Source organism: Tauraco erythrolophus, chromosome 2 (genome assembly GCF_009769465.1).
Source record: "Tauraco erythrolophus isolate bTauEry1 chromosome 2, bTauEry1.pri, whole genome shotgun sequence".
Taxonomy (NCBI): Eukaryota; Metazoa; Chordata; class Aves; order Musophagiformes; family Musophagidae; genus Tauraco; species Tauraco erythrolophus.
Genome location: NC_141466.1, coordinates 16,105,254 through 16,129,938, shown reverse-complemented (window position 1 = coordinate 16,129,938; position 24,685 = coordinate 16,105,254). Strand labels below are relative to the sequence as shown.

At 39.0% G+C, this 24,685-nt stretch overlaps 1 protein-coding gene across 1 annotated transcript in view; it reads left to right on the top strand.

The window, feature by feature from the left end:
- The first annotated feature begins 2,271 nt into the window (after positions 1-2,271).
- The window catches only part of RFX6 (regulatory factor X6), a 37,243-nt gene continuing 14,829 nt past the window's right edge, over positions 2,272-24,685 (top strand). Inside the window, exons 1-9 of the mRNA XM_086632123.1 lie at positions 2,272-2,470; positions 2,770-2,926; positions 4,736-4,859; positions 6,407-6,468; positions 13,899-13,976; positions 17,089-17,116; positions 21,779-21,886; positions 24,260-24,337; positions 24,431-24,544. Coding sequence (XP_086488249.1) covers positions 2,272-2,470; positions 2,770-2,926; positions 4,736-4,859; positions 6,407-6,468; positions 13,899-13,976; positions 17,089-17,116; positions 21,779-21,886; positions 24,260-24,337; positions 24,431-24,544 — 948 coding nt within the window. The remainder of the gene's footprint in view (positions 2,471-2,769; positions 2,927-4,735; positions 4,860-6,406; positions 6,469-13,898; positions 13,977-17,088; positions 17,117-21,778; positions 21,887-24,259; positions 24,338-24,430; positions 24,545-24,685) is intronic.

Genomic DNA, 24,685 nt, shown 5'->3' with positions numbered 1-24,685 from the left:
GCTTACATGTAGCAAGTTTTCTACAAAGCTGGTAACATCACACAACAATCTTTCCCTGGCTATGAAAAAACAAGTAGAGGATGGTTGGTATGAGTCAGAAAAAGGTTACTAGGTCCAAGGAGAACTTCTGTTTACTGAAAAAGCTCTTAAAACCATCATCAGTTTTAGGAAAATCTAATTGAATTGGTGCATGGTCCTCAGAAAGAACAGTAAGGGACTGCAAATGGTTGTTGCCCCAGGGTGGAAACTAGCTGGTCCCTGGACTGGACCCCTCACTCAGTTAATCCCTGTGTTGATGGTGGCTAGAATTCGTTAGCATCTCTGAGGATATTCTGACATCATAGCAAAGGAGAATCCTGCCCTTACACAACAAATAACTACATTTAGCTCCATATTACTAAAAAGACAATGGCACATTGGATTTGTCTCACAAAAGATTTGACACAACAATTACTACCTGGGAGGTTTTATTATACTGTAGAAATACTGATCCTCATTGGCCAAATTCTGAAGTATCCAGGTCAGCGAAAAGTCACAGAGAAGTCAGAGAGTCAAATCAGATTTTACTGTAATGTCAAAAAATCCCCAGAAGTCGAACTGTCTCAGTGATTTATGCTGAGAATTGATGCACTGAGAAAGTCATGTATGGATATAGGCATACGGACAGTCATGTACGCGTATTTGTATGCGAAGAAGGAGGCAGTGGAATAGTGAAGAAATGTTGGAAAAGAGCCACCAGTAAGGAAGGAAATATGTTTTACACAGTTAAGGGAAGAGGTGTAAGTGGAAGCAGCAGAAAGTTCAGGCTAAATGTCATTTTTGGCTCTGAGACTATCTCACAGGTCTTTTTTGTTCCTGAAATCTGTCATTTGTATTTATGATGTGGTTTTGGGCCTTTGGGCAGATAAGAGCATAGCCAGGGTTTTGTTAAATATGGATGCAATAGCTGATAGCTGGTCTGACAACGTATCTGTGCAGGAGTGGAAGTGGTAATATTCTGCTGCTTTGTACTGCTGGTGGGATCCACGACCTGAGGTGCAACAGAAGATTGGAAGAGAGCAGAAGGAAGAACAGCTCTTGACAAGCTTTGTGTCTGTGGCAGCCCAACACTACTTGATGGCTAGAAGAACACCTCCAACATTCATCTGATTCAGCGTTTCAGGGCTGCTTGCCACCACAAGCCACACGACAATTTCCCAGCCCTTATCTGGGAGGCGCACAGCGCCCGAGATTTTGCTTTAACGAGGACATATTAAAACAGTGTGGGTTGCAGCGATCATGCCAATTTTCCATCCTACTGACAATTTGGCTCTCTGGAAAAAGCCAGGACCATCTTTCTGCGATTACCCCCTGCCATCTCTCTCAGTCAGCGTGCTGAAAGGGAGCGAAGCAAAGACACGTCTGCCAGATCGATGTGATTTCTCGGTACAAAATCAAGATGTTTGTTCTAACACCCACGGTAAGAAATAAAGAAATAGTGACAGGAGCAGACAGTGCCAGGAGGGTCCCACGGCCCGCTCCCCCTCTTGGCCTTGTGGCTGCCAAGAGGCTGCTGCCAGGAGCGGGGCGCCCTTCGGCCACCCCTCGCCCTCGCCCTCGCCCGCAGGGGATGAGGGCAGCCCCCGCGGCCGCCCCGTGCTCGCCGCCAAGTGCTTCTCCCCGACACAAGCGAGAGCCAGCGCCGGCGGGAGTTAATCATTAAATCCCCAGCGGATTCGCTCCGGACCGGCTCCCCTGCACCTCTCGGGCCCTCCGCCATGCCCCGTCCCCTCCCGGCCAGGTGCCACCAGCCTGGCTGAGCACGGCGGCGGGCGGGGAGGCGGGAGGCAGGGACAGGGAGACCTCCCCGTTGCGGCCCGACAGCGACCTCCAGGAACCCATCCAAGGAGGAGCCCCCTCCGCGGGCGCGGGGGAGCTGCCGTGAGGAGGGAGTGTCCCCCGCGGGCCCGGCCGCCTCTGCCCGCACGGCAGCCATGCAGCCCCCCTGGAAGGCGCCGTAGGGCACACCTGTCCCCCGCCGCCGCCGCCGCCCCCGCGTCGCTTCTCCTCCCCTCACGCCGCCGGCGTCGGCACTTGGCTCACACCGTCTCCCGCCGAGGTGCCAGAGCCCCGCACAAACGGCCGGCGCGGCCCATGCCCCAGCCGGCGCCCCCTGCGCCCTAAGGCTGCCGCCGCGCCCGCCCCGTCGCGTCCCGTCGCGTCCCGTTCCCTCCCGCCGCCCATGGGCGCCGCCTGCGCCGCGGCGGGGCAGAGCCGGCGCCGCTGAGGAGCATGGCCAAGGGACCCGAGCAAGAGGACGCCTTCCTGCACCTCCCGGCCGCCCAGACGGTGTCCCCCGCCGCGCAGGACGATTGCTACGCGGGCTTGGTGGGGCGAGGTTTGCTGCCCTACGCCGAGGAGGGGCTGTGCGCCGCGGCGGGTGCCCAGAGGGAGCTCCCGGAGCCGGCGTTGCCCGGCGGCATCAAGTCAGGTAAGGGGTGGGGCGCCGGCAGCGCTCCCTTTCCAGCCCGCGGCCAGGGCCGGTGCGGGCAGCCCAGGGCGAGGCGCGGCGGGCGCCCGAACCGTCGCCGCTGCTCGGGACTCGGCGGGGACGCGCGGTGAGGCGGGTGCGGCTGCCTGGCCTCAGGCAGCGGCGGGCAGGGCGGCCGGTTAAACGGGCGCTACGGGGCCGCAGTCGCGTCGGGAGGAGGCGGCCGGGAGTGCCGGGAGTGCCGCCTGGCCGTAACGGCGCCCTCGGGTTTCTCTTCTCGTTCCCCTCCCGGCGCTCAGAAACGCGCTTTAACAGCGAAGCCCTCTCCTCGGAAGAAGAGGATGCAGATACTTGCGACGGCGCCCTGAAAACTGCGGAGCAGAGCCCGTCTGCCAAGAAGAGCATCACGCAGATCATGAAGGACAAGAAGAAGCAGACGCAGCTCACCCTGCAATGGTAGGGCTCCGGCGGCGAGCCCCCGCTGTCCGCCCCCGCCCCGGGGCTGCCGCGCTGCGGGGCCGGCGGTGGCGGAGCCCCCGCGCCCGGAGCGGCCTCGGGGCCGCGGGCTCGGCCGCTCGGCGGGAACATCCCGCGACTTCCCTGCGCTGCCACCGGCAGGACCGAGCCGGTGTGTCCGCCAGGCCCAAAGGGACGTTTCTTTAAAAGCTGAGCCGGCAAGGAGGGTTACATCTCACAGTTCTTTCAGCAATATTTGGCATTTGTGGGGTTGTGGGGTGTTTGGCTAGTTGGGTTTTTTGTTTTCAGATAAGGCTCATCTGCAAGTAAGAACATCCACCCCCAAATTTCTGATTATTTTGTTTTGTTTTGTTTTGTTTTGTTTTGTTTTGTTTTGTTTTGTTTTGTTTTGTTTTGTTTTGTTTTCTTTTCTTTTCTTTTCTTTTCTTTTCTTTTCTTTTCTTTTCTTTTCTTTTCTTTTCTTTTCTTTTCTTTTCTTTTCTTTTTAAATTAGTTGAAGTTTATTGGTTAACAGAAACCTGTCAGATTCTCACAGTACGTGACTATCGATGAAATGGATCGAAATAATGTAGAAATGAAAGATTACTTAAGAATTACACTTGCTAATGGATGTTTTAATTATGCTAAGAACGTTAGATTTTCACTGTCTTATATTTTTTTTCATTATATTCTACCATCTATGGAAGCACTAACTTCATTTTATCTGGGCAAATATTAACCAAATAAGAGGTCTAATTTTGCAAACATTAATTGATAAATGTTTCTATTAAAACATACTTGAAATTAGGAGGACAGCTATTGAATTAAATGGGAACTTAATTACCAAGTGCAGACTGTAAATCTAGATTTTTTTTCCTTGTAACTGAAAAATGAGAGTAATCCAAATTACCCAGTTTCTTAGTCTAGTTTACATCTGACTTCTGAGCGTAAATTGTAAGGATTTGAGTCTGGTGAGTCAATGCAAAACTATTCAGTATGCAGCGTTTACCGCACAGTATTTTCTAACAGATTTGTGTAATTTGAGAAATAAATTTATTGCACATCATCCCAGGAATAGCAAATAATGTAAACTGATAAAGAAAAGAAACAGGACAACAGTGAAATACCCAGCTGTTACCAAGAGTTCAGTTCAAGTGAAGATAGCCAGGTTTTTTTTTACTTCAGTTTTTAAAATTTTAGTTTAATGACCATCTAGGCACTTGTATTCTGTAAACTGATTGGGAAGCTATAAAAAAATGCATCTCCATCAGAAAAAGCCAGTTCTTTGCTTTTCAGTGTGATTTGGTAAAGAAACAGTTTGAGGTTATGGAAACAGTATGGAAATTAAAAAGCGAAAGTAGGAAGAAAAGAGACATGAGCCTAGGTGTTAAAGACACAGTGGGACAGAAGATGCAAGTTCAAGCCTCTGCTCTATTCAAATGACAGACTTACACCCGTTTTTGTAGTCTGGTTAGTGCTCTTATTTTCAGAGCAAGGCTACCTCTTAGGTGATGATCATTTAGTTAGTCATATAAAGCAAAAAAGTCCAGACGTTGAAAAAGACTCATTAAGAAAAGGGACTTGACCTCAGGTTTTCCGCAGTTAACCTAAGCACCAAGTGTGGAGTCAATCTGTAGTGTCTATCTTGCTCGGGAGAAACTCGTCTGTGTGCTCTAGTGGAATTCTTCGGTAAAATTAAAAAAAAAAAAAAAAAAAAAAAAAGAGGGCAGTACCAAAAACCAGAAGGAAAATAAAGTCAGGAGACATGGCATGTTGCTTCTTATTCTGGCAGTTTCTTTTTCCACACAGGCTGGAAGAAAACTACATTGTCTGTGAAGGAGTTTGTTTACCAAGATGCATCCTTTATGCACATTATTTAGACTTCTGCAGAAAAGAGAAGCTGGAACCTGCCTGTGCTGCAACTTTTGGGAAGGTAAAGAGTAAATGCCTTCATAATTTGTTAGATTAATTCGTTGACAGAATCACAATTTAGTACACCTGTGTCAACATTCCTCACAAATTCATATATTTTCTACTGCTAATGTACATAGAATCAGACCAAATATGCTGTTACATATGAAGGTTTTCGTGACAGCAACTTTAGGAGAATGAAACTGAAATTCCCTTTGATTTATTGTGATCTCATACAAACAAAAAGCATTCTCTCTGAGAGCTTTTTTTTTTTTCTTTTTTGATGATGACATTAATAGGGTTCTTTCCACAAAATAAGATCTGACATGGAAGACGCTTTTAATTATACTAAAGGCAGTGTAAAGTGAGATGTGACACAAGATGCAATACAAGAAGAGGCATAAAAATTAATAACACAAAGAGCAAAGAGCTCCTGAATCAAAAATTGTTGATTCATTCTCTTTTCTACCCTTCCTTACAATTAATCCTGAAATCATTTAATGAAAGGGAGATGTGAACTCTCCAGATTAAATCCTGCGTAGTTAGTGAAACAGGAAACCAAAAATGCTTCAAGGATCATCTTTTTTTAAACACTACTGATCTAGTCATTGTTCATACATAGCAAAATGCATTAATTTAATTAAATAATAATAATAATGGATTTAAAATCCAGTTCATAAAATGTTCACTTACTAATTTTTTCCCCTTGAATTCAATATACTGAGAAAGTATATGTCTAATTTTCATTACACAGTTTCACTATAAATGAGGAAGACAGTAGCTTTCCATTTAAACATTGTTCTGACAGTGATCTATCTGTTAGATGTATGTATTAGACCTACCTCTATTACCAAATTACTTTTTTACTTAATAAACCTTTTGCCTTAAGCATCATTCTTTACAGGAAGAGTAGGATGGTTTTAGGGCACTAATCTCAATCACAGGAGTCCAGTGACAGAATGTTTTGCTGGACTGGGAGTAAATCACACAACATGAATTCTTTATGTGCAGCATAGAGCTAACAGAAAATTTCATAGGGTTTCAGTGAACATAAATAAGTTTAAGACTGTCCAGCACTCTGGTAGTGGAGGACACAGAAGAACCTGTGAGACAAATATTTACTTGCTTTAGCCTTCAGATCTCACTTTTCAAATAAAAAAAAAAAATTATTTTTAGTTGTTTGACTTTGAAAACAGAAGAGCTAGAGGGCAGATCTTTCCCTGGTTCTGTTTAAATCTCTAAAGCAAAAGATACAGGTGTACTTTAGAGACCTGAATGAAACAGGATCCTGGTGAAGAAAACTAGATTTTAAATCATAGAAGTGAAAACGGACGGGAAGAACAGGTGGGAAGGAGTTTACAGGCGGGAAGACTGGAGATAGCAAGATGAATGAGGATGGAAAGACCCCTGCAGTGTAAAACATGCTTAATTGTTTATGTTGTGACATAAGTCACAAATATTTATTCATAGACTACATTAGACCGTATATTTACACTAAGATTTTTCTATAAACAGATTGCTAAGAAAGTATACCAGTGTTAGAAATTAATACAGTTATTTTCTCTTTAGACCATTCGCCAGAAATTCCCTCTCCTTACCACAAGGCGGCTTGGAACGAGGGGCCATTCAAAGTAAGGAACAATTGTCTGTGTATCCACTTACAGAATACGTTCTAGGAATGACATGTATTTCCATATCTCCATAATATATACTAATTGGCAGGGGGGCTTATTCAGATGACAAGCTGCAAGTGTTAACTTTTATGTATGTGATGAAACTGATACAGAGTTTGAAAACATGACTACAGGCATAATTTATAAAATTAAACTGATTAAGATTCTAAAACTTATCTTTATAGAGTCATGTATTTGTTGCAAATATATGTTAAAATGTTATATATAAAACCCATTATATAATACATATACTGTCCTGGTTTCAGCTGAGAGAGAGTTAGTTCTTTTTAGCTGCTAGTAGAGCTCTGTGTTTTGGGTTTAGTCATATATCTTTGTTACAACTCCTCATCTTTCTATAAATAATGTGCAATTTAACTGTGTTTTTATTTACCTTTTGCAAACCTAGCAACTTTTATTGTGTTCTCTACATAAGAATATGGATTAAGTTAAAGACACTAGAAAAAGGCATTGTTTTAAGTCAAGAAGAAGGTATGTGTCTGCTCTTCGTTGAGAGTAATTTTTAAAAACTCTGACAAGTACACAACCTATAGTGCAGTCATTTAATAAATAATAATAATGTATCCAATTAATTTATATATTTGATCCGTGGTATATTAGGCTGTAGGAATAGGTCACAGATAATTATGTATCACCTGTGGTGAAATTTTCATTAATTCTGGCATTATACTTTTGGGGATGATAAAGTCATTGTAAAACTGTGGTGAACCGTGGTAACAACATATTCCCTTACATCCACCTTCTCTTCTATGTCCTGCTATTAAGACTGCTGAAGAAGGACTGATGAATTGTCCCCAGTCTGATTTTGTTTTTTAATACAGGAATCCTACTTCTTAAGGAAATGAAAAACTGCGTGGCGTATTGATGTAAGGAATGTAGAGAAGTCAAAATAATGCTCTAGCGTATTGCTAGTGTCAAGCTATGAGTTAGGTAGTTCTAGGGAACTTCTGTCCCTGTTTGGGTAGTCACAAATACAACAATTTGCTGTATTTCCTGAGACTCAGACTGGCTCTGAGCTTTTCCAAGTGTTGCGCTTTAAATTGTTATTTCAGTGTTTATCAATATCTGGTTTTAAAAAATATTTAAACCTAAATACTATGCCCATACCTTTCTTCATAAAATAGGACTAATTAAATAATTTTATCCTTTTACAGTAACTCTCCAAAAATTAATGGTTTTCAATCCCAAATCAAATTTAGACCAGATCATTATCTGTATATTTCTATTGGTTTCAGAATAGGTTTTCCTAAAAATAAGACATTGCTACAAGGAGGAAATTAGGATAGACATTATGTCGAGCTTTCTGTGTATACACATAAATTAAACATTTATTATTAAAGCCTATATTTTAGGAGATGCCTGCCTTTAAATATGTGAATATCCCTAGGATTTTTCTCATGCTTAAAATTACAAATGTGTTTACTGAGTAAGATTCATGAAACTATCCTTGACTTGTAGAAGAAAGCACAAAAAGTTGATGGTTTACTGAAATGAAACTAAAACCTAAAAAATTAGCAAAGAAACATTTTGATAATGAGTAAGATAGAAAATCATAATACTTGTAGTAATAGAACAAGCTTAAACATCGTTTGTTTGGGAAAATTTATTTTAACGACTTAGGCTTGAAAGACAAAGTTACTCTTGTCTTTCCGTAATTTATAAGGAAACTCAAACTGAAAAGGAAAAAAGCTCTACAAGACTGTGGTTTTCTTAAGTGCTTTGCAATGTGTTATGAATGTCTGAAAGATGCGTTGTTTACTTTTATAATTTTGGGAATTTTTTCATGTTGTTACGCTTGATTTTCTTCCTGGCTTAGAAATGCAAGAAATAGCCAGTCGATTCCACCTTAGTTTTGCTGAAGAGTGCATTGGAAACGTCATTTGTGAATTTTAGGGTTTGTTGCAGTATAAATGAAGGTGGGGAAGAATTTCAATTCCAAATTTTTACAAAGACATTTTATTTCTTGAGTATGTCTTGAGTATTTATTTTAAATAGTCTTTAATAAAAATAATATCCAAAGGAAATAAAGCTGCATAGAGTATTTTTCCTTTTTTAACAGAGGGCTGTTCTTGCATAGTTTCTGTCACAGTCTCTCAAACTCATAATCCACTGACTTTTCAGGAGAGAGTGCACCGTCTATATTGTATAGAGGAAAACTGGAACTGTTTGTAAATGACCTACGGATGCTGAATAGAAGGTTTCTGAGGAGGGTTACTATTAGAAAGGTTATTTATAGGGGAAAAGAGGGATTTAATGTATTGTCTGCTGTGGTGAAGTTCGGCTATTGTTACAGGCATAAACTGATGTAGACTTAGCTTTGCAAATGGCCACTTGCTGCTGGTATTGTGTTTAAGATTTTAGTAGATCTGGCATTCACAATCTGTGCAGGAATATTTGACAAGCTACTAATTCATCAATGCCTTGCTTAAGTCTTAGATTCATAACCCAACATATTTGGAGAACCACTCTCAATTTATAGTGAATGAGATAATACAAAGGTGAAAGTCTCCCAAATGCTCATTGTATTTTTGATCTGACATATCTAATGAATTGATAAACAAGATCCAATCAAGATCCAAAATTCCGCAACATATCATGTGACTGCATAATTTAAAGCACAGTCACTTAATATCCCTTAAGTAAATGAGTATGTTTCAAATCTGATTTTTGACATGGGAATCTAGCTACAGAATTAATTGTGTCACTATATTCCCTTTTCTCTAAGACATTTAACAGTATTAGCACAGAAATACCTCATGCCCAGCATTTCTTCGGCAGATCCCATATCCCTACTGACCTTGGTGGTATTAAGTGCCATGTTTTCATATGAATTAACTGTTCTTGACCGATTTCCTCAAGGAGATGAGGCATCAGCAGGTTTTGTTTGAACATCTGGCATTTGTTTCTCATGTTTTTAATTGGCATTTTCCTCAGAGACTTTTCCTCTAGAATTCTTATTTCCGCTAAGATACATTTACATTGTTCTTGCTGTACAAAAAGTGGCAGTATAAATAATCATCTCTGATCATCTATCTGTCTCTGATGTTGTGGACCATGTTCCCCTCAAAACCACAGACTGACTGAGTAGCAAATTCATTTCCGCTTTCACCAGGTAGCAGCTAGTCACACAAATATAACTTACAGAAGTATGTCCATTAAATCAGTAAGCAAATTAATGGACTGTTCATCAGTTTCGGTATATGACTAGTTACCCTTTGCTTTTACGTCATCATGGACTTTAAATGTCGTAAGCTGTTTCAGTGTGGGACAAAGCTGGGTTACTTGGTCTGGGAAGAGACACTTCTTACTGGCAATTAAATCCTATTTTTTTAAGCATGGTAGTAAAATGCCATTGTTTTATTTCTGTTATTGTTATCATTATTTCAAGATAATGTTAGTAAGAGCAGTAATAGTACTAACTATTCCTGACAGTGATGTTTCACATGCTAGTGTTGCCTAGGAGCTCTGATCATTGTCCAGGACTCTACTGAGCCAGAGGCTGCAAAAGCATGAAAGGAGAAAGACAATTCCTCTCCAATGGAATCATTGTTCCTATATTGCAAAGAAAAGCTAACTCCCCAGGAATAAAGTGCCTTACTGGACACTGCATGCATACACAGTAGTGCATGAGTACAGCCTGGCTGTGGTTGGAAGAAAGCAAAGATAATCAATTCCCTTTTTCATCATCTTCAGGGTGACAGAAGTTGTTTTTCTCCCGCACCAAAACAAGGCCAATCTCTTTCTAGTGTTCTCATGAGCATGAATTGTATTTGAGAAATATCTGGTGCTCGAAAGTGTGGGATACAGGTGCTGTTCTAAGGTGTGAGATAGATGTTAGTTCCTCTGATTCCAAGCAGCATTTGTCATCTCCAGTTCTGGGCAAAGGAGAGACTTAAAAATGGGTCTAATAAATCCTAGAACTTTGATCCTCAGAGTCAGTATGTCTCTCTGCGTTTACATCCAACAATCCATTTGTAGAAAAGTGTCAATACTAAAACACTCATTTGAACATTTGGCCAAGAAGGTACAACATATTGGACACAATTTTGTTAATAAAGATCATTCGTCTCTCATGCCCATGCTAATCACTCCAGATTGCTGAATGTTGGGGAAGTTTTCTATATCCCTCCTGAGTGAGACAAGACCCTGCACAATAAATGTGCCAAACTGCTCTTAAATTAGTATTTCATAAGCAACGGTGGTCTGTGGTTCTGAATCCACCTTTTTGCACTGGTAATGTTGAACATACTGTGGTCACTGCTAGAATTCAGTTATAATCTTCATGGTACATGCATTACCTGGAGGAGCCATTTGGGAAAACGTACTTACTGCTCAGACCATACACATAGAAGACTGTTTGAGCTCAAGTTACAATTTAATTTCTTTGTAGACTTTGATCAATGATGAATCTTAGCTTTTATCCATCATGTCTGAAAACTATTATCTTATTTATTAGGAGTGATTTAGTGGGTTAATAAAACTGATATGGCAGCTGGCCTCGTGATAACAAGTTATTGCAAGTCCCTGAGCAGCTTAAGCCTATCATTTCCTTATCAGCTATCATTTGTGTCAGTGTATGCTAAAATCAGGGCTACTAGTGGCATAGGAACATATGTTACAACAAACCACTGAAATTAAAAGAGGAAAGCAGTTCAGTTTGTTTTTTAAAAGGTTTCTTAAGAAAATTGAGAGTAAGTTCCTTATGGTGATTGGTTTCATTTTATCAATTATACAATAGAAGTATAACACAGTAAAATACATCTATACCGTACGTACACAAACAAATATGCATATGAAGAGACAGAAAGAGGGCACTTGAAGTGGTAGGTTTAGTATGTTATCAGTGTGTCTGGGATGGGTATACTACTCTCAACGGGGAATCCAAAATAAGCTATTTACCTAACGACTTTGGCTTGTGAGAGAATAAAAGTCTTTATACCTTATTACTCTATGAAGTATTCCAGATAGAGTTTGAAAAGTATGGATTATAATTTTTTTAGTTGCTTCCATGTCATGACTGGAAAGCTATATTTTTCAGAACTAAAAATTCAATTACACAATTCACCGAGTGAAGTTAGAATGATAGCTGCTGTGCCTTTAAGACATACTGAATAGGTACCGAAAATATCTATTCTCCATATAACAAAATGTGGCAATAGTAAATTATGGTATCTCGGGGCATTCCAAAGCAAGGACAAGTATTTTTGCCTACCACTGAAAACCTGAGAATCCAAATCGTACAACAGTTCCCACTTCTAGCCCAGATATGTTAATATTGAATTAGAAGTTGAATAATCTGGATATCGAATCCTCACTTTGTAAAGAAATAATACTTTTCCTTGGCCTCTTGCCCACTCTAACTTTAGCAGGAGGAAATTCCAAATTTGTGGTGAAAGTGTGAAGTTTTATTTTTGGAATTTAAAAAATGACGTGATTGAAACGAAGATTTAGGGTGTTGAAATGAGGTGTAGGCAACTGCTGGCTTACATGGCCAATGACAAATGTGCAGATAACATTGTTAAGGAAGCATTCACAGCTCTATTTTGTTTTTCATTCTGTTGAATGCACAGCCTTTGCAATGTCAACACTAAATAAATGCTGTTGTGTCAAAGAATCCATACATGTATATTTTCAATACCTCTTCTGTTACATCTAAAATTACTTCATTTTCATGAAAGAAGAAAAAATGTTCATGCCTTTGGCATTTATGTGAGAACTCTGTCAGATATTAGTGGTCAGTTCACCACATCACCATCTCTCAGAGAAATATACTTACAAGGCAAGAAAACTAACAGTAAAGAAATAGGTGAGAAACTTCTGGCCTTCCTATGGGTCGCCAGGTACCACTACAATCTAGTAGTGTTATGTAGACTCATCAGTTTCAGACAAAGAGTAAAAGCTGTGATGTTTAACAGCAGCCACTTTCTGTCACATTTCTTGGCTGTAAAATCCTGAATGCACACAACAGGCTGTCCAGACAGAGAATGACTATTTCAGCTGAGATTTTCAAAGCTACCTAGGCTAAACGAATATATCACCCCAATGAACATTTTCTTAAATATCATTTGTATCTAATGCCTTTAGTCAGCTTGGTAAATGTAAAGCACTTGAAGGTTTTGTTCTTGCCTGTGACTGTCCCATAGAAGAACTAACACTAAGATCGTGATTTATTTTTTTTAATAGACATCACCAGGAACAGCAGAGATGAGCTGTAAACTTTCATTTATATGTTCTGTGAACTATTTGCTGGGGGCTTTGTGTCTTAAGAGCGCACTTCTAGCTTTTGAGCAGTTTCAGTGAAATTGGTGCAATGTGTTGCAAAGTGTTACCTCTGTGTTAGGCTTAGTTTGTGTGCAATGTACTTGAGCTATAGGAGTTACTTTGAAGCAGTTCAGTTAAACCAGCTACCCTGGTGTTTTCAAGCTAACTTTAGTAAAAACCAAATGATCCTGCATATACTGTCCATAACATCCTTAGACTAATTTGGTTTAACACAATCAGTTTTAAAATCTATTGAGTGGAATTTATAAGACAGGGCCTATTACCTTTGATAGATGAACTCAAGCAAACTGTGCTATGACGGGTAAAGAAATAGCTGCCCCCAGCTTGCTCTCCTGCCCTTCTGAAGGTCACTTCTTTTGTAGCAAAAAAAGTGGAAAAAAAATAAGTATCTACTGCACATCCAGTTTTCTTAGCACCAACCCACCCTCTTTAGCGTCTTTGGTTAAGGTGTCGGGCTCAGCACCGCAGAGGCTGAGCTATAGACACGTTTCCTTCTTCAAGCTCTGTTCGGGAGCAGTAACCTCCAGGACATCAGCAAGGGCGACAAATGTGTATGAGAACTGCTTAGACAGCTAAATAATCCAGCACAGTTCATCAGCCTACGACCTGAAAGAAGAATGAATGAATGACATGTTAGCATTTTTAGTCATAGGAGACTGAACAGAAATTTATGGGGTTCACTGGTGAGTTATTTTCAACTGAAGAGTGCTCTGTGGGACTGTCTAAATATAACAGTGGTAAGCCTGATAAAATAAACCTGGTAGATCAAACCCAGCACCCTTTCAACAAACAAAGTAAAATGAAAGAATGCACGTTAGGGAAAAGGGATGTAACATGTTTCTAGGAGATTTGCTGTTCCAGCTACATTCTTGTAGGAGAGAAAGTGTTTTAAATTTAAAGATCACAGCCTTCAATTTTGGATCTAAACATAACAACACTGTTTTCTATGAGACCAGATTTTGTTCCATGTCAGTGGAAGGAATTGATAGACACTGTAAAGAAAAGTTTTCAGAAAGCATTGAAAATCAATTCGACGGTTTGCTTTACTTGACATGGCTCTCATAAACACTTCTCTTTTATTTCCACAGGTATCACTATTATGGAATTGGCATTAAAGAAAGCAGTGCATACTACCACTCTGTATACTCTGGAAAAGGCTTAACCAGGTACAGTAACATAACTTCTGAGACTTAGTCAGTGGAGGTCTAAATTTGACCTTCCTTTAGGAAGGTATTTGTAGGACACTAATTTTTGTTGATACCAAAACTAGTATTGCTGCATATCTCAATATCTGGCATCCCTAGATTTAAGTAGCAGTTTTCTCCCTAAAGACACTGATTTTGTTTTAAGAGATGGAGCTAGATCTTTTACTAGTGTCTTCCAATACGGCCCCACCACAATCAGTGTAGAGCTGGATCAACTTGTACCTGCAGAGGATTTGTTCAAGTTCATGTAAGGCAGCAAAACACTGTTTCCAGAACACTTGTCTCATTTTGTTTGCTTGTGTGTCACCCTCTGAGTTCTTTCCCCAGGACAGCTTCTCATTATGAAACGTCTGGAGAATGGTGTGAAGCTGGCACCTGTGGGCAGGAGGGAGGGGTCAGTGTAGATTAATATTTACAGGTCCTTTGACTGGCTAATATCAGTTTAAACCTAACCCAGGAAGCTCTAATTATATTTATTTAAGGGACAGCTAGCAGGATCAATACGTTACGATAGCTGCCTGTTGGTTTGCCAAAGATTAATAGTTCGTAAAACAAATGTCTCTGTTCACATATGGCTTGAATGACGGCTTTCATTGTCTGTGGCTGTATACCTGTATAAGTGGGAACTCTAAGAAAGGAAAGGAATAAATGAGTTTATAATCACACATAGAAAATTCAACCGCTGGCAGATTTAGATTCTATCTGAAGAGACTTTTTCCAAACAATAGAACAAGTGTAAAAATTGAGCGTAATGTTGCCAATGATGCTTAAAAGGAGAGGTCTCTCCACTGCAGGACTTAAGGTATAATAAGTCTTACTTATAATACTGGACTGCCATTTCCTTGTCCAGTATTTATCCAGCGCTGCAGAGGTGTTGCTGGTACACAGGGAGACGAGGTCCTTTCATAATACAGAATTATCTTGAACAAATTGCTTATTTAATTGGCTAAAAGACACTTATTTTCATTTAAGGAAATATAATACTCTTAGTCCTCAGCTTTGTGGCACTTCAGACAGTTCCCTTTTCATGTAAAGCTCTGTCCTTGCACAATCTAGCAGCAGTGAATGCAAAGGAAGTTGAGGTTCTGCAAAATTCCCCACGGCCAGATTTTCAACAGTATATGCTCACATAAAGATGACATAGATATTCTCTAAGATTTTCAGGAGTACTCACTGGATTCACTAGATTCACTATTTAGGAACCTTTTCTTTGTGTTAGGACTTGTGCTCTCATGTGTGAGATGTTGAATTTCCAGGGTCCCGTAGCCAAATTGCCTCCCTAGCTGATTTAGAATAGAAGCTCAAATGCTCATTCTGCTCAATCTAGGACATCACTGTGGTTGGATTTGTCTGTATGAAGAGAATGACACAGTAGCCTGGGATTAAGAACAAGCTTCTGGGTAAGGAAGGAGTCAGGCAATGTTGGGGTTCAAAATTGAGAGTGAATCTACCAGTTGCTGGCTGCTGCATATAATGATCCATCATAAAATCTGTCCTTTGTCTGATGTCTGTTCTGGTAGATGAGCTATAAAAATGGTTCCTGGATCAATCTTAGGGCAGAAATAGGCAGGGAAAATATATGGTTGATAACGGTATCAGATCACACCGTGCCCATGCACAAATATAGGCATATGGAGCCCTTTACCACAAGGCTTGCATGTTAGATGGCAGCTTGTCAAAAGATTAGAAGGGGCAATGGGCCTCAGTTTAGTTGCCTAAATATAGGCCTCTGCTGCCATTTCAAACTTAATTGACATTTATGTATTAGTATCTAGGTAATTGAGCCAATAGTCCTTAAATGCAGGGTTGCAGGTGCCTCAATCCTTAAATTCCACTGTAAATTTGACCTTCTGGTTCCTTTAAGTGTCAAGCCTGGTGCTGTGAAAGGAGCATACCCAACACCACAAATGGTTGGTATCCGCAGCACTGTGTGAAGGGTAGCTTTAGCTGACAATTAAAGCTCTGGAGGAGCAATGCCAGCAGATGCTGCCTCGTGTTTTTGCTGTACATTCTGTGTACTTTTTGCTGCACAAGTGGAAATCCACAGTCCATAACAAATGCATCCAGCTACGAAGCTAATTAACTCCTCATTGTAATCAACTGAGTGATGATTTCTTTCATACTCATCTATCAACAGCCAAGGGAACTCTATAGGTAATATATGCTGGATCATCATGTGATGGGAACTGTCAGGCGCCTGTGTCTGGCCTGGGCAGGAGGAATTCCACAACCCCTCGACCTCTGGTTTTCTTTCCTCCCAGCAGAGCATCTAAACAGCATGAAATGACAATATTGCCACTAATTAAAAGATTTCATGTTGCCCACAGTATCTTATCAGTTGGCAGCTAGCAGAACAGGAAATAACAATAATCAGACAGCATATATCGTTAAGTGATCCATTAGGATCTCTATCCCTAAGCATTCTCTAGTTTAGTAGTTATAATTTAAAATGTATGCTTTCTATTTCTGCACTGAAGAGTTGCCTGATAGTTCAATGACTTCACTGGGCATCTCTCAGTTGGACTCTGGATAGGACATTCACTATATTGCAACACATTTTTGACAGTTAGTGAATCTCTGATCTCAGATATGCATTTCACTTGCATTAAAATAATACTGTGGTGAAAAAGAATGGAAAATCACTATGATTTCTTCATTTTCCTGGGAAGTGCAAATCCTAGATGTATTTTTTCTACTCTGAATTTACTCAGCTGTATCAAAAACTTTATGTGTTTCTTGGTAAAGATCTTATAGATTTGCACCCTTTTGATATTTGTGAAGTTGCAAAGATCCAGAGAAAAAGACAACCTGATTTTTATACTTTTTTATTTGGTCAATGATCTGAATCTTCACATTTTAGAAGACATAAGTAGGTTTCCTGATATCCTCAGGCACTTGCAAACCAATGGAAGAAGTTAAGAAAAAAGCATGATTTTAATTGTATTTACATTTGGAGAAATGTTATTTTTTTTCTAATTGATCTATTTTATATATTTATTTTATATTTATATATATACAAACTCTAAAAATGTTCTGCTTATGAAAAAATAATCAAATGTGTTTATTTTCAAAGGTTCTCTGGAAGTAAGTTAAAGAACGAGGTAAGTGCTGTAGTCTTTCCTTTAACTTCTGTTATAATCCAGTGACCTGTGGTTTTCTTCACATTAATTTCTTTGAAAATTACAGGAATATTTTTCATTAAAGATTAGACTGTATAACCTTTTTTCATGAAGCTGAGCATTTGCTCCTTTAAATATTCAAAGGAAAGTAAGATTGGAAGGCACCTTCTGGGGTTCCTGTTCCAGTCCACTTCCTCATAACCACAGAGGTTCATGATAGACTATCTTAAGCAAAGGATTGATCTCTAGCTTAATTTTTTGCAAAAAATCTTAAAAGATGTTTTTTTTTTTTTAATAAACTGAATATTATACCTCCTGGTCAGGATTGTATTTCTCTATTTTTTACTCTTCTTGTCATTTTCCTGTGATATGTCTTTTCACTGCTTTTGCTTGCTAGATGGAGCAAGCAGCAGCTTTTGGTCACTTCTGATCAGCCTTATAGCCTTCCACTGTACTTGTTTGAATATCTTTATAGAAAAACAATCATAAAGTTTTTTAAATCGCATGTCTCCAATTTCCATTGAAAATATCCCTTCTTATGAACCCTAGCACTATTTTTTTCTTTGGGTGTGTGTTTTTTTTTCCCACAAGTTGCCTACATTTTCACTATTGCATGCTATGGTATAGTCACTGTCATTCTCGTGGTATTAATACTAGAAATCACGGATTATTGTACATTAAGGATTAAGGATTGCTCCCAGGATTGTTCTTGTTCTTTGACACTGAGTTCAACTGGCATGGAATAGCCTGTGTCCATATTATTAAACTCCTGAACCTACAAAACAACGTAGGCACATCTCAGCCACATTGCCACAGAGAAAAGTCCTTAGGATGCAATAACTGTTGAAGTATGACTGGGAATTGTCTGGGAGACCGCTAGTTGACATGGACCAAAAGAATGCCGGGGGTCATTCTGAATAATACTGTTCCAGTATTGCCTGGGAACGTTTCCTGACACCGTTTAATTTAACAGACTAAATATACCCTCTGTGATCAACTGATACACAGCAAGTCTTTCTCCTTTTTTTCATTTCCAGATAAGCAACTCCTAGCTGATAGCAGAAATTCTTATTGGTTCCTGAGAGTGTAGCTTTGCTCTATTGATTTTCATCCCCTTTATTGCCATTATCTCAAAGCCATCCAGATCTTTCTACATGACCTCTTGGTCTTCCTCTTTATTGATGATTTCATTAGCTCATGTCAGACAGTTTAATCTATGAAACATTCAATGAGATCAGCCTCAAGTCTAATCTTTGAGAATCTTCACTTCAATCCCTTTTCAACCCCATAGTTTCCCTGTCAACACAACTTGTCAGCATTTCAGCTGGAGTCAGTTTCTTAAACATTTTACATTCTTGTTCTAATCCCCATTCTCACCAGCATAACTAATCATTTCCCATGGTGACACCACGTCAAGTATTTTAGTGAGGTGCAAATAGATTAGATCTGCTGCATTTTCCTTGTTCAGATAATCAGCTATCTTATTTTTTTAAAAAAGATTGTGCTATGCCATGGGATATCCCCAACATATTCAAGGATTCATGAGCACTACTACAGCATTCATTCTTTCAGAGTTTTGAAATGGAAAATTTCTGATTCCCTTGATGTAAATGAATGCACATTTACTTCCATCTCTGATGTGGCATTCCCAGTCTGTTCAGGAATTGACAGTCAAAAGCCACAAAGTTCAATGCCTTGGTCCTCCCAGAAAAAGAATCACAGAGAAGTTGATGAAAATAAGTGAGAAAGGGCACCTCACTATGAGTTTTTGATTGTCTAGCTCTGTGTTGTCTGAAATTATTCAGGCAACTCTTAAAAAAAGAAAAAAGGCTTTCATGGTCAAAACTGGATTTTAGTGGATTTTAGCAGTCTCAGCATACTGAAAATTTGGCAACATGCTTTCCATTAAAGTGAACCAGTGATATGTCCTTGTTCATTTGCTTGAAAGTACACGCAATTAGGTATTCCAGAAAGATTTACAATGATTGCATAAGGTGTAATTCTCAGTAGGAACATAAAGACATTGAAAAGATGTTAAAGCACTGATTGTCTAAATATACTGAGTAAATGGCATTTGAATGAACACTTATTGAGTACCAGGGACACTGTTTACTTCTGGTATGTTTTATCACATTTTCTAGTATTCTCTCTGTAGGGGGAGATATCAGCAAATTCTTTTATCTAAACCAGTTAGTGCACCATTAGAGTCTGCATGGTTAATTAGGCAGATAATATTACTGTCATTATCTTAATGTTAAAAGGCCATTAGAAACAGATGGCATTAAATTGAAAGGGCAAGTGGCAGTGTGTTAAAATATTAAGTCTAGAACTGAGGCACAGTCATATAAGTCCATTAGCAAGGTAAAAAACATTGCAGATTATCTTCTCTTAAGCCTTCCACCACGATCACTGCCTTCTTTTAAATGAATTAATCCCTTTTAATCAGAGCTTTTAATATATTTCATGGGTAATTGCGTAATAAAATCATTGAGATTACTCCTGTTATTAAAAAAACCCCAAACCTCCTGATACTGACAGGCAATTATAAACCGCAAAAGTATTGACACAAAGAAGTACTAATGTTTCTAAATTTCTGTAATTTCTTTAACTTAGAGGTGTATATGTATTTGAATAGTAGAAAACACAGGCAAAGTGCATTTGCATAATGTATGCTTTCATTCCTTGTTGTCTGTTTTGGCAGATATTTCATCCTATAAAAATAGGGATATATATATATGGTGAATAAGTCAGTTGCAGCTGTTGTTTTCTGAATTCAGTATTTGAGAGAATTTCACTTGAAAGTGTCCTTCGATTGTTGAGGCAACATATATAGGAAAATACTCCTTTTACACTTTCACATTATGTGTTATACTATATACTTACTATTCCCACTTCAGTGGTATCTGACTGTGTGCAAAAGGGTAGGAAAAGGCCACCTCAAGTGTCATTCAAATGCCTAGTGCATGGTCATAAATTCCATCCATTAGTACAAAGAGAATCTGCACAGAAGTAATGGATTTACCTCAGGAATATGCAGAAGATCTGCTCAAGGCTCTGAACTCTGCCTTGACATAAGGACTGGATGGGCTTAAATGGAACAAAGGGTTTCAGCCAAATAGGCTTCTCTAGGTTTGAATGCAATCCTGTGAGAATAAGTACAATTCAGTCAGTAAGGACAGAATCATAATACAGGTTTTATTGCTTCTCTTGAGGATGAAGATTTCATCTCAGTTATATCATTTGAGAGCTTAATAAGCGTAATGTTGTGTGCATTATACATATGAGCATAGTAACACTGTATCACTACAGAATGTTACTGTTCAGCTTCAATGAGTAGACTAAATCAAATTTTGTGAGAGTATTAAGTTAGACGTTTAAACAAGGGTTGATTTACCATATATTGCTTCCTGGCCTTTATCCACACATATGAGGCTGCTTGTTGTTTCATCCTTCAGTCCCATCACTCCAAAGGCTAGCATCTAATGATTATTCAATATATGTTCTCAGTCTGTAACTAGTACAAGTTGTGTCTACGATATTTCAGGTGTTTCAAGCTAAAGAGACTTAAGAACTCTAAGAACTGCAAGGAACTCTCAGAATAGCAGAATTTGGTATAATTCAAGAGAAATTCATCTTGCTTCCAGATCATCATTGACTGTGTCTCAACAAAGTAACTAGAGAATCCTAAATGGCTGGGAATATCATTCTTATTGAGATATGAAATTATGATCATATCAATAGATGCATTTTAATTTCCTTTTTTTTTTTTTTCTGAAGAGTTAGCAAGAGAAAAAATATTTATTCCCTTCCTGTAAGTCCCTTTGAAACTACATTTCCTTTTTCCAGGCTCAGTCTGTGATCTTGGACTTGGAATTTTGGGACTGAGCTTCTGTACAGGATTTTTTATATTGTGTAGATCTGTGACTGTATGTGCCTGTGCTACCCAGCATAGTTTTATGTGTTTATGTGCATATCCTCTTTAATACAGCAGAACACAGAAGTGGAAAATATTTTCAGGGCCTTCATGTCAAGTCTGCCAAAGTCACAGAGAACTATATAAAAAGTACATACAGAAGTGTCCATAGACCCTACATACCATGACATCCATAATGCTATAAAATATTATCAAACTTTATGATAAACTAAAATAACGATTACCATAATAAAACAGCAGAAATCACTATTGCCATAGTATCGGAGCAGGAAGAGAGCAAGGGAGAAGAATAATATTGCCAGTACCCCAGATCCTTGCACTAGAAAGGTACATAGTAAATAAAACTTAGGGTCTCCTTGAGGACATAACAATCCACACTGTAGAGGAGAGCAACAGATGGTATTCTACTTTAGTTTTTAAACTCAGATTCCAAGCTTGTAGAATTCCATGAAGTAATGTGGCTCAAAGGCTGCATGATTCTGAAAACTGCATTTGGTGGAGTTTAGATCTAGGCACATATTTAGTTACCTTCCTGAGCTGGAATCCAGATTTGGATAAGCATCAATATTTTGAAAGGATTATCTGAATGTAAATATTCTGAAACATCGAGAGACTCATGAGATAATACACAAGTTTAGCATGAATTGTTCGTTTAAGTTGAATCTATATTAGCTATTTAAATGTTCCTGTTTTTTTCCCTTTCATTTCAGGGTGGTTTCACTCGTAAATATTCTCTGAGTTCCAAAACTGGAACTCTCCTCCCAGAGTTTCCAAGTGCTCAACACCTTTTGCTTCAAGGGTGCATTTCTAAAGACAAGGTAAAATGTGAGCTACTTCTCTTCCAACTTACAGATCAAAAATTGTCACAGAATGTTTCTTCATATCTTAGCCTTTGAGGTATTGACATGAAAGAGCCAGAAATGTCCATAATCAAACAGAGGTGACTGATTTATAGAGAGGGCAAACCTTTACTAACACCAATTAACTGGCTTTCCACTGGAAAGGTGGTTGAATTATTTACCTATTAACTGACCTAGTATTTTACAAACTGATGGTATGTAAGACGAGGAGAGCAAACCAAACAAATAACTGAGAGTTGTATTCCTTCCAAATGCCTTTGGATTTAAGGTAAATTTTGTTCTGATTAGATCAGAACAAATAATTGACGACAAATAATTAGATGAACTTTACTCTTTTTCATTAATTATTTGAAAATGACTGTGAAAATTTGAACTTTTTTAAAAAAAAAAAATTAGTAAAATCATATTCCTCGAGTCGACATTCAGTATTGCTTATCCTGAGGGTAACTGTTCAGTTAGAGGTATTGCTGGCATATGTTTTATGTCTTTGACTACTTGCTTGTGTGTTACACCTGTGTTGATTCTGATCACATTACAGACTGCTACATCCCTGAACTGTGCTAGAAACCTTTTGGTACACACTCTCCAGTTTTGCCTCCAGTACAGGTCATGATGGTGGCTGTCTTGAGATATGTTCCTTTATAGCTTTTTGTTTTACGAGCCCTTCCTCATAAATTTGTTAGGGGAAAGTAGTGCAGTCTAGGATTCCTGTAGGGAGCAGCTAAACAAAAGGAGCCACCTGTAGTACAGAGATCTTAGCTGGAAATCTTACAGTTCCTAAGCAAAGCCCAAGAACTAGTGTACTCAGCAGCACGCATCACCTGCTGCTATAGCCTCCATCAGTGAATTGATGTCTCTCATATATACAGCATTCTCATAACATTTAAATCTAAAGAGCATTTAAGGTTCCTTGCAGATCCAACACAGCAGTGTAAGCAAACCTGAATTTTACCACTCCAACAATGAAGAAAAAGATGCAACTCATTTTCTCTTCATTCTTGGGTCAGAGCACACAATTGCTCTAATGATGGGACCAGATAATGGGAGGGCCCAGCAGGGCTTTGTGAGTGACTCTGGGGACAGACTCATGGAATTATGAGAAGACTGTAGGAAGAGAGATTGGTTTCTCTTTGTGTCCTTCTCTCTCTTTCCTTGATGCTCTTTCACCTTTCCTTGTTCTCTTGTTTCCCGTTTTCTTTCCTTTCCCCTCCTTCAGCTTATCTGGCCAAGGGTTACTGAACCTAAGATATTTAGGTACTCTGTTGAAGAGAGCCCAAACATGTGATTTGACTCCTAAGAAATTGCATGCAACTTAAATCTCTGTAGAATCCACACTAAATCTGCACTAAAACACATTGATAATTTCTGCGTTTTATGTTTCTGAAGAAAACTTTCACAAACTTTAAACCTCTATCAACCTCTTCCAAACAAACTCTTTAAAAAGTTCTTGAATCTTATCCTTTGCCATTGTTTTTCAAAGATATGTACTTACAGAAGCAGCTCTGAAAACAACAAGGTCCATTTTCAAAGAAATCTGTATGCTAAACTTATTTCAATAAGGTGACACTAGATTCATTCGAAACCTGATATTGGTTTGCTGGAGAAGGTCACAAGCTGTAACAAGCTTTCTGTGATTCTGGACCGTGGAAATGGTTTTGCTAGCATTTTTCTTTCCTTAAAATACTTTACAAAATTATTCCTTTTTAATTTAAAATTTTAAATTTACAAATTTAAAAATTCACTACCATTTTTTTTGCAAAGTCTTCTAATACCTCTGCACAGTTATTAAAATAAGGGAACATTCCACTCAGATAAATTAACCCGATGACATGAAAGGGAGCTCTGCTTTTTAAAGTTCACTTCATGTAAGGCTGTGATTAAACTTTGACCAAATGACTGGCAGCTATTTTCTCATTTGTCCAACTAGATGATGTTTCAGAACACTCATAGACGCCTATAGTAGCCTAATGATTAACTTGCACCACTCTTTGGGATTAATCTTAGCTTCAGAAAAGTGAATTTACTTTACCATCTGCCTGGCTAACCTAGCTATTGCCTTGCTTTGACATCCTCATTTTCACAGCGTGTAGATTCAGATGCTACGTTTATGACAACAAACAGCATTGAGACTTAAAGATGTCGATAAAAATAGAGATGAGTGACCTCCTTGTCACTTCTGCATATACAGACTGCGTATTTGTAAATATGCATTGTAATAGTGTTTATATTCTATATTTAAATACTAGCTACAGAAAGCAGAAACCTAGATCGCTATAGCAGTAAAGGAGAGAGCTAAGAAACGCTGTTTAATCTTTCTTTCTTCCGAAATAGGTAGATACTCTTATCATGATGTACAAAACACACTGTCAGTGTGTCCTTGACAATGCAATTAATGGGAACTTTGAAGAGGTAAGATTGTTTGAACACACACTCTTGGTATATATGCACAGGGAGCCAAGAAAGCATTATTTATGTCCATGAATCTGGTTCCTACTCCTTTAGATTCAGCATTTCTTATTACATTTTTGGCAAGGAATGCCTGACCATCTTCTTCCCCTGCTTGAAAATCCCATCATTGTTGACATCTTCTGTGTTTGTGACTCAATACTGTATAAGGTAAGTTAAGCCTTTAGCTACCTGGATAATCTCAACCATGATACTGCTTTTGCTTATGTAAAAACGACACTGAAGTTAGAATAACAGGTTGCTATTGCTACTTTCTGCCTCTTGCCTGCGTAAATCAGCAAGGACTCCATT